At 44.7% G+C, this 14,111-nt stretch overlaps 1 protein-coding gene across 1 annotated transcript in view; it reads left to right on the top strand.

The window, feature by feature from the left end:
• FAM114A1 (family with sequence similarity 114 member A1) overlaps window positions 1-11,440 on the top strand; it is a 66,031-nt gene extending 54,591 nt beyond the window's left edge. The window contains exons 12-14 of the mRNA XM_056125566.1: window positions 284-356; window positions 8,580-8,633; window positions 11,315-11,440. Coding sequence (XP_055981541.1) covers window positions 284-356; window positions 8,580-8,633; window positions 11,315-11,440 — 253 coding nt within the window. The remainder of the gene's footprint in view (window positions 1-283; window positions 357-8,579; window positions 8,634-11,314) is intronic.
• Window positions 11,441-14,111: the final 2,671 nt, after the last annotated feature.

Genomic DNA, 14,111 nt, shown 5'->3' with positions numbered 1-14,111 from the left:
ACACATGTGATGCTCAAGCCTGGTATTTTCCTGCCTATGCTTTTGATTCTAGAAGAGAGGCAGGGTAAGTTAGATGATTATTCTTTAATTAAACAGGCAGAGAAAACTAATATTAGATTAAATGGTACCTATGAATCACGGAAGATTACTGAAGAAAAGGTTTCGACAGAGCATCTTCAAACTTGCAAGCTTTTCTTCCTCATGGAGTAGAGTGTTAATAAGAGTCATTCAGTTATTTCATTTGACTTGATTAAAAATCCCCAAACCTCTTTTCTTCTTTCAGATTAACTACTGCAATGTGCAAAGAAGTTGCTACCCTATCCAAGAAGTTTACAACTTGCTTAACCACTGTTGGGGTAATACTATAATGCTTCTATTCTCACTCCTTTTGGGAGGGGGGTTGGGAGGGGGGTTGGGTCTGTAGTGCTTGGGGACCCAGGGCTGCTCCCAGAGATAGTTGGCCCAGTTGTGTGGGCCTGATGGTTCAGTGCTCAGGCCATGCAGTGCCAGGGATGAAATTCAGCACCTCGTGCCTGCAAGTTTTGTGTTCTACCGCTTGAGCTGTTTCTTTCCACCCCTTGTTTCACCTTTGTAGGGGAGATGGGTCTCTGAAGGGCTATGAGATAAAGCTGCAAGTTCAGCACCTTCTTTGGTAGCTAATCACCTAGAAATCTAAGTCAAGAGCATTTTTTTTCACCTTCAGGCAGCTTAAGTCTCTCCCCTGATCAGATTCTAGTCATCTCAGACGGCAGATGTTGGCTGTGTTTCCAGACCTCTTTTTTAAAAAAAAGGTGTCTAATACTTCCATTACTTACTTATCTATGTTGCATGATTCATGAATCACTATTAAAATCATTTCTTTTCAAGATCTGAATTCACGGTTTCCCTCACAGAATATTTTATAATCCACACAAGGTTTTTTTTTTTTTAAATGTTTTCTTTCTCTATTGTTAGACTTTGACTTTATTTTCTCTAATAAAACCAGAAACTTTTACTTTTTTTTTTGAAGTTTACTGAAAGTTCTTTCAGCTCTTTTTATTTATTAACGTTTTTCTTACCAGGTTTGGTTGGTATAGAACACTGTGTATGTTTTCTGAGCCCAGGTCCACACCTTTTCAGTTGCTTGATACCATACCATGCCTCCACCTACCTAACTCCCAGGACCCTTCTCCACCTGAGTCCAGGACCCTAGCTCCATAGTCCCTAGACCTCTGCGCCCTATGTTTCTATTTGCCCATTTCTAGTAATATTTGTTTTGCAGATTTCTAGTAATATTTGTTTCTAGTAATATTTGTTTTGCAGATAGACTCCAAGGGTTTTTCTTGGTTTGTTTTTGGGCTGGAGCAATAGCACAGCGGGTAGGGTGTTTGCCTTGCAAGCGGCCAACATGGCTGACCCGAGTTCGATTCCTCCACCCCTCTTGGAGAGCCCGGCAAGCTACCGAGAGTATTCAATATACCAGACACAGTAACAACAAGGTCTCCAATGGAGACGTTACTGGGCCCGCTCTAGCAAATTGATGATCAATGGGAGGGCCTTTTTGCCTTTTTGTTTTCATTTGTCCCCTGATCTGGTTATTTTTCACATATGAGTGAGGGATCATTGGTGTTTGTTGTCTTTCTCCTTCTGACTTATTTTGCTTAGCATGACTACTCCAATTCCACCCATGCTGTAGCAAAGGAAAACATTTCATCTTGTACTGTTCTGCTGTGTTCCACTCTGTGTATGTATATGTGTGTGTTTGTGTGTATGTGTGCGCGCACGCACTCTACTTCGTTCCACTCTGTGTATGTGTGTGTGTGCACACGTGCTGGTGAATCGCACATGCTCACAATTGTATACAATCACCTGACATTAGGCACTTGGGTTAGTTCCAGATTTTGACTCTAATACGTTTGCAGTTGACATTATGATGCATTTATCTTTTTCAATCCAAAGTCACCTAGGAGAGGAAGTGCTGGGTTAAATGGTCAATCTCTTTCCAATGTCTTGGAACTCTCCATACTGCTCTTCATAGGGACTGAATCAGTTTATACTCAAAAGAGTGGAGAGTTTCCTCTCTCCACACCCTCACCAGCAACTTTTGTTTCTAGCCATTCTCACAGATATGAAGTGATAGATAGCTCATTGTAGTTTTGATTTGAATTTTCCTGACAGTAAGTGATGATTATTTTTCTCATGGACCTGCTAGCCTTATGTGTATCTTCCTTAGAGTAGTGCCTTTTCAGTTATTCTGTCAATTTTTTAATTGAATAATAACTTATCAGTAAGTTTTGTTTTGTTTCTGTTTTTATGGGCCAAGAAAGAACTTCATTGACAACCAGTCATTAAGCTGGAAGATGGTGCTCAAAATCACCATCTTCTGGATTGTTTTTGTTGTAATTGTTGAGTTTTGCAAGTTCCTAATATGCCCTGAATTTTAGTTCTTTGTCAGATTTATGTTGTGCATAAATCCCATGCAGTCTGATGTCTTGTCATTTTAATGAGTTTCTTTTGCTGTGCAAAGCACACCTCATCTTTAACCAAGAGAAAAATATTACCAGTTGTCATATGTCTATTCTCAGCTTTGAAAGGCTCAACATTCTTTTTGGAAGAGTAGCTTCTGGTTCTTCCTTTACAAACCATTCACATTACACACTTACCCTGGTAGCCAGGGGAAGCAAGCAGAAAACCTTTCTACACCTGCCTAGAAATGTAAGGGTTTTGTTCTTCTGTAGGTGGTTAATAAGGGGAGAGGGAAAAGGTGCATGTCCCATATCATTCTGTGTGAGTGCCTGCATGTGGTTTCTGTTTTAGAAAGGATCAACTTTTATACCTTTAGCATGAGAGCAGCACTGTGTAGACAAAGTATGTATGGGCAGCGGGTGGGGGTGGGCGGTCACTGATGAGAATGGAAGAGTTCATTACCAGGTGCTTTATGTGGTTGATGTTTATTTTGTTTTGTTTTGTTTTGTTTTGCTTGGGGGTCACATAAAGTGATGCTCAGGCCTTACTCCTAACTCCACACTCAGAAATTACTCCTGGAGGTTGCTCAAGATACCATATAGAATGCTGGGGATCGAACCTGGGCTGGCTGTGGGCAAGACACATGCCCTACCTGCAGTCCTATCACTCCTACCCAATGTGGTCAGATGTTACCTGAGGCAGACAATGCCAAGGCTGTAGTAGTGACCTGCTTCATGCAGAAGAACAGGGTCATAAGCAGAGGATGGTCTAAGACATGTGCCTTCCCAAGATTCTCCTGTACCCTCTTCTCACAGTTCCTTTGGGGAGCAGCAAACTTCTCACCCCATGCTCTCAGCTCTCGGCCCGTTGCCATCAGACTCCATGGATAGAGAGCTGAGTGTTTGCATCCCTGTGGTTCCTTACCAATATGGGTGTAGGTGTCTTTGTGTGTGTGAGCGGTATACGGCTTCAGTCATCATGGCAAGCAAGAACTTGTATTCATGAACAATATTCATTGTATTGCTTTCTGTTTCCTCTTCAAATATTGGACTTGAGCATGGTCTTTCTCAGACCATCCCCTGGAGAACTTGTGAAAATACAGATTCTGGGTCAGCATTTCTCAGATTCAAGTTTCCAAGTGATAACTCTGTTCTGATCTGAGGTCTATGTTTGTTTTTTTGTTTTGGCATCACACCAGGGATGCTCAGGGACTGTATCCAGTTTGGTGCCGAGGGTCACTCCCAGCAGTATCTGGGGTAGCCAGGGATTAAACCTGGATTCCCATATGCCTACATGGGAAGCATGTGCTCCTGCCCTACAGTCCGAATTTCTTTGGGGATCTTTGGGGGGAATTGGGCCACATCCAATGGTACTTCAGAGCTTACTCTTGGCTCGGTGCTCAAGGGTCACTCCTACAGTGCTTGAGAGACCATATAAGATGTCAGGGTTGGCCACATGCAAAACAATCACCCTAACCTAACTAATCTCTCTGGCTCCTTCAATCTACATTATAGGCAGTATGTTCTAGCAGATGTCTATGCCCTTAAATTATAGTTATTACAGAGAATATATATCTATATATATGGATATATATACATATGTACATGAATTATGTTGCACAGACCTGCCTTCACAAAGTCAAACAACAAGACTTTTTTTAAAGAGAAGGTTCACTCTAAGTAGTTTACTAAAATGTCATCTCCCCAGCACAATAACCCTATCTTGCGCTATGATAAATCATTTACATCAAGTCATTATTTCTGTTCTCCAAAACAGCCATTATTCATAACTTGAAGTTAATGAATGTATATTGCTCTCCAGACTCTATTTAAATTGCTTGCACATCTCATTGATTCTGAAAACCAATGTCATTTTATTGCCCTCGTTTTGATTATGTTTTAGAGGTTTATTGATAATCAAATAAACATGAAAGCAAATACCATAATGGATTTTCTGGTTACTTACTAAAATGACTGGGGTTTTAAAGAGCTTTTTCCCAAGACTCCATTATGGTTTCCCAGAGCAAGACATTACTTGGACCTCAGTAGACTTATGTCAAAGAAAGGGAACTGTCTGTGAAGATGTATTTCATTTCTATGCTTGTGTTTACCATAAAGTCTTCTGGGTATAGTGAGGGAAACTAGATTGCCCTCACTCCAGTTCCTTTAATTATTTACCATCTACGAGTGGATTGAACATTTATTTGGCGGGGGGAATTCCTCTCAGAGATTCTGGGCCAGCTGGGTCAGCAGCTTAGTGCAAGGATGTGATGTGATGTGATGCTGCTCAGGCCCCTGGGAGGACCCAGGTCATGTGAGCTGTGCTGGGAGCCTCCAGAGCTGGGCCGGACCATGCACAGAGAACCATGTAGTGCTGAGGATGGAACTAGGTTTGGCCATGTGTAAGGAAATGTCTTAACCCCTCTCTTCAGACCCAATACTTTGCACTCAGGTACCACTCATGGTGGAGCTTAGAGAGTTCTATGGGGTGCCAGGAATTGAACTCAGGTCAGCTTCATGTTGTATTGTAGCTCCAGCATCACATTTTTATTGCCATTTTTGTTGATGTGGGGCCAGTTGGCCATGGTGCAGAGCCATCAGAGAGCCAGAAGGTCCACTCCTAGGTATACTGTGCTTTGGATATGGATATTGGCGAGAGGCCCCGAGAGTCGTTGGGGATCAACTCAGAGTCTTATATATGCAAAACCTGTGTTCTGCTTGAGTCACGTCCCTGGCCCAAGACTAAGCATTATAGGCAGAGAAGACTACTTACTGATTCACAGACCAGTGGTCGAAGTAATCCTAATGACACCCCAAAGCACTAGCTCTCGCTTTTCAAATTCCTGTTACAACAGGCTCTCTAGCCCATGCTTTATATTTATATTTATATTTGTGTTTTGCAAACCAGGATCTGCAGATCTGTTTACAAGTTGTGATGAAGCATGTTTTCATTCTGCTGTTGATCTGCAAGCTATACTCTATAATCAAGTACCCAGGTTCACTTTCTAAAGCATAAATAAATAAAGACTTGAACCAGAACAAGAGTAAGCAAATAAGGAATCTTCAAATTCATCTGCAGATTTTCAGTCACTGCCCTCAAAAAAAGACAAAGAACCTCTCATCTAGATACGCTTGGGGGCCACACCCAGAGACTCACAGGAGTAGTTCCATGGATCTAGCCTGGGCTCCACGTACAAAGCAACCCTTTGAGCCATTTCTCTGGCTCCTGGGTAGATTGTTTTAGTGTCATTTTAGTATGATCTAGGCAGTGTAATTTTTTTCACCTTGTATTTATTTTAATACACACAACTTTAAGGTTATCCCCTTAGCCATTTTAAAGAGTACAATTCTGTAGTGTTCTGTATGTTTGCATATTAAGCAACCACTCTTTGGGCCTTTTTCATCTTCCCAGATGGGCCCTCCGGAGCCATTAAGCACAGCTCTGTGTTCCCTCCCTCCACCTGGCCAGCCACAGCAGCCCGGCAGCCATCCTTCTCCTGTCTGACACAATACATTTGCATACAATACAAACTGTGGAAAGAAGAAATTATGCGATATTTGTTGGTCTGATTTTGTTTTGGATTTTTGGTGACTTATTTCACTTATCCTAATGTCCTCAGCAATCATCTGCGTTATAATATGTAAGAAGTCTTCCCTTTTAAAAAGGGTGCCTTCCACCTTTGAATCTCATTAATAAGCCAAGGGCAGAAATTTTAATTAAATTCTAAAGGTGAAGAATCTTCATGAACAGACTCTGTGTGTGTGTGTGTGTGTGTGTGTGTGTGTGTGTGTGTGTGTGTGTGTATGAGAACAAACTCTGGTCACAATCTTCTCACAGAAACTTACTGCAATTTTTTTTAGAATATTTGACTTTTATTGGCTACCATCCGTTAACATTTATAATTTTGATGTGTTACTGCTGGAGCGATAGCACAGTGGGTAGGGCATTTGCCTTGCACACAGCTGACATGGCCAACCCGAGTCCGATTCCTCTGCCCTCTGCCCCTCTCAGAGAGCCTGGCAAGCTACCGAGAGTTTCTCACCCGCACAGCAAAGCCTAGCAAGCTACCCATGATGTATGTATTCAATATGCCAAACACAGTAACAAGTCTCACAATGTTACTGGGCCCGCTCGAGCAAATCGATGAACAACAGGAGGACAGTGACAGTGACTGCATCTCTACCACCAAAAAGTTCCCAAGATGCTCCATCTCCCTCTTTTCACATACTGATGTGCTACCATGCTTCACTCACCTCTGAAATGCCAGGATCCCTCCACCGCTGTTTATTTTTTATTCAGTATTTTTTTTTTGTAATCAAAAGGAAAGGAACAGAAAGATAGCACAGCGGTCAAAGCACTTGCCTTGCATTTGGCCAATCCTAATTCAGTTCCTGGCATCACATATGATCCCCCTGAGCACTGCTAGGTCTATCCAAGTTGTTACAAACGGTGAGATTTCATTCTTTTTATGTTGGGTGGGGGGAAGTACTCCCAGTGCTGCTCTGAGACACTGGGGTGCATCTTCATTACTCGCTCACCCTTTGCTTATCCCTTGGTGGCCTCTTCATGTTCTGTCTCTTGGCTACTGTAATGATTCAGTGAACACAGCGGTGTGTTTAGAGCCTTCTATTTTCAAATTTGTGTTTTTCTAGTAGGATAGATGCGCAGAGTGGAATCACTGGATCATCGGATATTTCATTTCTTCTTTATTTTTAGAAGTTCCCACACTCTTTTCCATAGTGGGTGTCCCAGTTGATATCTACCTCCTGTAAATGGTTCCATTTTCTCCCGTCTCTTCCAGGACTTGTTGCCTGTCTTTTGAGATAATACCCATTCTTTTAGGTCTGCGATCACACCTCACTGTGGAATTAATTGCCATTTCCCAGATGATACGTGGTGATGGCCCGTCTTTCTATATGTTTGTTGGCCATCTGTATTTTTTTCTTCTGGGGTAAACTGTCTTTTGCCCATTTTATGTTTGTTTCTTATTGCTGTTTCTTTATATCTGTTAAAGATTAATACCATGTTCCATATATGATTGCAAATAGCTTCTCCAGTACAGCAGGATGTATTTTCCTTTGGGCAATAATTTTTCCACTGGGCAGAAACTTTTTGTTTGACATAGTGTCATTTGCTTACTTTTACTTTTGTTTCTCTTGTACTTGTGATCAGTCCAAAAGTTATTACTAAGGTCAGCATCAGAGAAATTTCTGCCTGTTTCTTCTATGAGTTTTATGGTTTCATTTCTTTTATTCAGGTTCATAATCCATTTCGAATTAAGTTTTTTTGTGTGACATTATAAAGCTCAAGTCTTATTCTACAAGCTTCAAACTGTTTTTAAAAAAACATGGTCTGAAGAAGAATGTCTTGCTCTGTGATCTTAAACACATACCTCACCCTTCCTAATCTCTATTATCTGGTCTTTAAAGTGGTGTATCACCGTTACCTACTCTTAGAATTTCTGTCCAAATGAACTGAGTTTCCTAGGAGCACGCTGCTAGGATGAGGAAGCAGCTTGGTTGAGTCTCCCCCTGGGTATAAACTGCCCCACTCACATGGAGTCTAGACGTTTAGAAATAACCTAAGTTAGAATTTCCACCACAAGCACCCTCTGTGCTTTTCCTGGGTACCTTTGAAAAAGCACTTGTTGAGTGGAAGAGCACATGCTTGACATGTTTGGGAGCTGTGGGTTGAAAAAATTAAAATTAATAATATAACCTCAAGGAATTGAGCAGCCAAGAAGTTAACAACTTTTACCTTAACGACCTTAGAAGCTAGACCAGGGACTTGCTTCCCTGCACCCTCTCCTGCTTGCTCTTGGGCCCTGGGTCTGGGTCCCCTCGCTATTCCTTTCTGTCGGAGTCGGGGGGGGGGGGGGGGCTGTGCCTTCCATCAAAGCTGCTTCCCGTTTTTCCACTTCCCCAAATGGGGACTTGGGTGCTGAGGGAGATGCTGCTGGTTGACTCCTGTGCGCCTTCACCCCCTAACTTACTTTGGTGATAAGGGCATCATGTTAACTTAACACACTGGCTCCGGCACACACCCTCTCCCTCTAAACCAGAGGCTTCAGTTTCATGTGACAAGCCTTAATGTCTAAGCACCTAATCTGTTGGTTTCATCCTTTGATTCCACAGAGCGACAAGAAGGCCGAGGTCCTTAACCCGATGATCAATAGTGTGTATGTAGAGGTAAGTTGCCCTCCAGAGAAATGCTTTTGAATTAAGCAAATGAGAGTGATAATATGTGTGTGTGTGTGTGTGTGTCTCAGCCATGCTGAATCTCATCTACAATAATTTTTTTCCCTTTTTGAATTCATTTGTGTATCTCCACCAGCTCTAAACCTAGGAGTGAAGCAAAAATACCTCGTTTTCAAGAATTTCTGATTCTAAAGAGAAACGCTAAGTTTGCATGTTTGCATGTTATTGCTGTCACTGTTTCCTCAGGCAGAAGCTGATTTCTGCTGCCAAGTGTGACAACGGATTTAACAGTGTGATTACTGCTGCCATGGAATTTGTGCCCAATGGGGATTTTATGAAAGTGGGCACACCTCTATTCAGGGCAACCTCTGGTTTCACTGGGCTCTCTGCTCCCAATGGACAGAAGTGACCAGGAAAATGTCCAGTATCTGCTCTTCTCTGGTGTCTGGGGTTCCACTCGCCGGGACATGATCTCCTGGCCCAGAACCTGCTGCCTGGCCAGAGCAAGACATAAGAGAACAGAGGCCCGGAAAAAGAAATTATTGCGGATGAGATTCAGCATGGCTGAGACACACACACACACACACACACACACACACACACACACACACACACACACCGGTGAAGTAAAGCTCTCTGAGAGACCAGACTCCAGCTGATGGGGGGCTCTGTGGCCATGGGGAACCCAGCCAAGGTGGTGAGAAATGAGATAGAACACAGATACTGCAGGTTCGCTCCTGTTTTGCTGTCTGGACTGTAAGTGTGGAACTCACCAAACTTCCAAGCAGGGAGAGTGTCTGCATCTTTCAGGCAGTGTTTTTTAGGAATGACTGTAAAGAAAAACTACCAAAGTAGTAAACAGTGGCAACTACCATGTTCTTTAGGGAACAGCCACACTGTGGGACAGAGCAAGGGGAAGGGGCCAGCAGATGTAGGGACAGCTTCTGCCAGAGGTGGGATTTGAACAACTCCTCTGAACCCAGGATAGAGGGCAACGGGCTAAGTGCAGCCTTTGCCTGCAGTGGGCTCAGCTCTGCAAGGCTCCCTGTGCACCATCTGGAGTGAACCCCTTGCACAAAGCCAGGCCTGGCCCCTGAGCACTAATGAGAGGGGCCCCAAAAGAAAAAAGAACATCTTTTTTGGTTTGTTTTATTTGGGGGCTGCATCCGGAGGTGCTCAGGGCATACTCCTGGCTCTGTGCTTAGGGATCACTGCTAGCAGGGCACACAAACACTGTGTGCAGTACAAGAAATCGAGCCTGGGTTAACTTCATGCAAGACAAGCACCTTAGGGGCTAGAGCAATAGCACAGCGGGTAGGGCGCTTACCTTTCATGCAGCCAACCCGGGTTCGATTCCCAGCATCCCATATGGTCCCCTGAGCACCGCCAGGGGTAATTCCTGAGTACAGAGCCAGGAGTAACCCCTGTGCATCGCCAGGTGTGACCCAAAAAGAAAAAAAAAAAGACAAGCACCTTAACCCACTGTACTAGCTCTCCACCCTGAAGAAAATCTCTTTTCTACCCTTGACAGGCAATATCTATAAAGATTACAAGATTGCATGCTTATTCATTCTCCCAATGGACGTTTTCTCATGTTTTGGTCACCCTAACTTTTAAATCACCCCTCTGGTGCTAATAGTGTACCCCACAGAATGGAAATCACAACATCCAACCCAAATGTAAAGAGTCCACATGTATGGAAGAATGACCAAGTTCGAGGAATAATTGCCTAGAATTATCTCTATTACATGCTAATCTGGAGCCATTGCATAGCAGGTAGGGAGTTTACCTTGCACGCGGCCGATCCAGGTTTGATTCCTCCATCCCTCTTGGAGAGCCCGGCAAGCTATTGAGAGTATCCCTCCCACACGCCAGAGCCTGGCAAGCTCCCTGTAGCGATATGCCAAACACAGTCACAACAAGTCTCACAATGGAGACGTTACTGGTGCCCGCTCGAGCAAATCGATGAACAACAGGACAGTGCTACAGTGCAGTGCTACATGCTAATCACTCTATTACATGATAACCATTCAGTACCTGTACTGCAAATCATTATGCCAAGGAGGTGGGGGGGACAGCTGCCATAGAGGCAGGCTGGGGGGGAGGGGGCGGTAGGGTGGCTAGAGGGAAACTGGGGACATTGGTGGTGGGAAATGTGCACTGGTGAAGGGATGGGTGATGGAACATTCTATGACTGAAATCCAAGCATGAACAACTTTGTGACTGAATATCTTAGGGTGATTCTATTTTTTTTAAGGATCCCTATTTAGCTGGGGGTGCACCCTTTTGCTTATTGTGCTGTGGGTAAGAGCAAGCCTGGGCCTCTGGACTGTGCTTTTGTGTTATTTCAGGGCAGTGGGGCTGCCCTGGGAAGAGGTAAGACAGGACAGATGGGTGGGTGGTAAGAATGCATGCGCGTGCGCGCATACACACACACACACACACACACACACACACACACACACACACACCCCATACAGGTGCACCCTAACACTAAGGAAATGACTTCCTCCCCCTGTGAGCAGAGAAAGAGAACTGGACACTGTAGCCTCAGGAAGGGTGTTGCTCTCCATACCCATTAGACGAGAGTGCTGTAGGGGTGGAGACGAAACGGAAATTGCAGGATGCTGACAACGGAGCTAGGCACTAACCCGCCCTTTTCCCCTGCGCAGGGCTGCAACAGCACGACCTACATCCAGGATGCCTTCCAGCTGCTGCTGCCGGTGCTGCAGTTCTCCCACATCCACACGGCCGCCCCGAAGCCCAGCCCCGACCCGGGCGAAGCCCCACCGCTCTGAGCCGTGCTGGGCAGGCCTGTCCCGCGTCCTCCGACTTGCTCTGCGCCCCTCTGCACCGCCCTGAGGAGCCAGCTGTAAAGGGACCGTCTGTAGGGACCATCTGTCCGACCACCATGTTATTTTTACACGGGATTGTGCCCTTTTTTGTGTTAATTTAAACTTGCACCCCTTGGCGATAGTTTCCTGTCATCTGAAAAGTCTCTCATTCTTTTCCATTTTGCTGGTCAAGCCTGCCAATTTTACAAGTTCATGAGAAGACCTGGACTTTTTTTTTCTAATGGACTTTAAATGTCCACCTTCAGTGTTCCCATTCTTCAATAGGAATGATATCATCACATCATTCTTAGCTTGAACTTAAGTGTTCTTACATTGTTGTCATGGGCAGAAGATAACACTACTGGGGCCAGATATAAGTACAGCAGGTAGGATGTTTGCTTGCCCGCTGTTAACCCAGGTTTGATCTCTGGCACCTCATATGGCACCCCTGAGTCCTGCCTGAGTGATCCCTGAGCACAGAGCCAGGAGTAAGCCCTGAGCATCATGAGGTATGGCCACCAAACAAACAAAAACAAAAGATCACACTACCTAGAGGTTTTTCTTGGTATGGTAAGGGAGAAATCTAAGTGTCTCTGTGTAGCCATTAATTCTTAAAGCAGGCGCTTGATGAACCCCTACTCAGTAAGTAGAAACATGATCAAGCCAGCAGAGACAGATATTCTAAATATCTGTCTTATAATATATAAGCGTATAATATTTTTTCTTTTTTTTCTTTTTTGCTTTTTGGGGCCACACCTGGTGATGCACAGGGGTTACTCCTGGCTCAGCACTCAGGAATTACTCCTGGTGGTCTGGTGGTGCTCAGGGGACCATAGGTGATGCTTGAAATCAAAGCCAGGTTGGCCACATGCAAGGCAAACACCCTATCCACTGTACCATGGCTCCAGCCCCGTAATATTTCTTAAGATGCTTAAAATCTTTGTAGCTGTCCTAAACCTTCCCAGTTTTGAAGGACAAAGTAAATGGGCGATTTCTTAAATGTTCTGCCATTCAAGGAGTCAGTGTCACTTTCTTTGAGGGGAGAGCTGAGCCTCCGCAGGTGCTCAGAAGTCTGGGAGGCGAGGGGCGGGGAGCACCAGAGAGTCTCAGCCAGCTGGGTTGGCACCCCAGCAGTGCTGACGCCACAGTGTGATGCTGGGGCTAGGACCTGGGTCAGCTGCCTGCTTGGCGTGTGCCCTAACTGCCACACTGTCTCCTGACCCCTGTGATCTTTCTCTACGCTCCTCAAACTGCTTTTTAATTTTTTTTCCAGCCCCAGACTCTAGCTATGGAGTAAAACTGTAGATGTAAAGAAGTCCCCAGTGGCCAGGGGAGAGAGCTCAAGCAACCGAGCACACGTCATGCATGTGGCAAAGCCCGAGTTTCACCTCTCGGCCATTCCCATCACCGGCACTACTGGGCTAATCATCCTGGTGGCCTGGTGTAGCCTACAACCCTAGCAGCAGGCACCGAAGACCAAAACACACCCTAGGCAGCCCTCCTAGCACAGCATGGCAGGCTCACAGAGCACAGAGGTGAAAGCGGCTCAGCTCAGCAGGGTCGGCACACCCCAGCCTGCATTCTCAGTCTACCACTGCTGAGCGGGAATCCACTGATCACACTTGCTGGTGGCAGGTGGCACCCTGGCTGCTGATGCACCGTGCGGGCTCAAGGGAAGGTGCGCTGACTGGTGCATGGGCCTGGGAGAAGCCGCAGTGAGGAGCCTAAAGCCAGCAGGGCCTCTGCCCCGGGCGCCCCTGCGCTCATTCCAGAGAAGTTGCTAATGAACATTCCTATTTTAAAGCCCTGTCAGTGCCCCTGCAACTGCAGGAGGTTTTGCCTGCTGGCTCTGGGGCAGAGGAAGCCCTGATTCCAGGGTGCAAATCCCTTTCCCTTCTGCTTTGTTTCCCTTGATGAGGTCAACTGCCTTTGTTCCATCCAGGCTAGGGAGGGCTGTTTTCATTGCATCCTACTTGTTAGCATTTCATTTGTCTCTGCCCTAGATTTCATTTGTGAATCTCCTGCAACAGCCAACTAGAAAAACCTGAGAAGAGTTTATTTGCTATCTAGGAAAAAAAAATCTCTGTGGGATCAATTAAAGATGCTTTTTTTCCTACGTGCTCTTTGATTGCCTGAAATGTTTCTATTATTAAGTCTAGAGCACAATGAACTGATGAAAATGGTGCAATTATTTCTTCATAAATTTGAGACTTTTTAGAGAGCGAAGCAGAGGAAAAGATTTAGGTTTTAAATTTCTTCACATTAGATATTTAGCATTGGAGGGATTGATAATGTTAATTGGGAATGTTAAGGAGAAACAAATATTTTCAAAAGCATCCAATTCCCAGACCTCACCTTGAAATCTGTGTGCACTTATTTTTATTTATTCATTTATTTTTTTGCTTTTTTGGGGTCACACATGGTGATGCATAGGGGTTACTCCTGACTCTGCACTCAGGAATTACCCCTGGCGGTGCTCAGGGGACCATATGGGATGCTGGGAATCAAACCCGGGTTAGGCGCATGCAAGGCAAACGTTCTACCCGCTGTGCTATTGCTCCAACCCCAATCTGTGTGCATTCAGTACATAGCAAAAATTTTAACCTTAAGAGAAAAATAGAAATATGGTTTTTAA

This window comes from Sorex fumeus, unplaced genomic scaffold (genome assembly GCF_029834395.1).
Source record: "Sorex fumeus unplaced genomic scaffold, SorFum_2.1 ptg000055l, whole genome shotgun sequence".
NCBI lineage: Eukaryota > Metazoa > Chordata > Mammalia > Eulipotyphla > Soricidae > Sorex > Sorex fumeus.
This window is presented reverse-complemented; position numbering and strand designations above follow the sequence as displayed.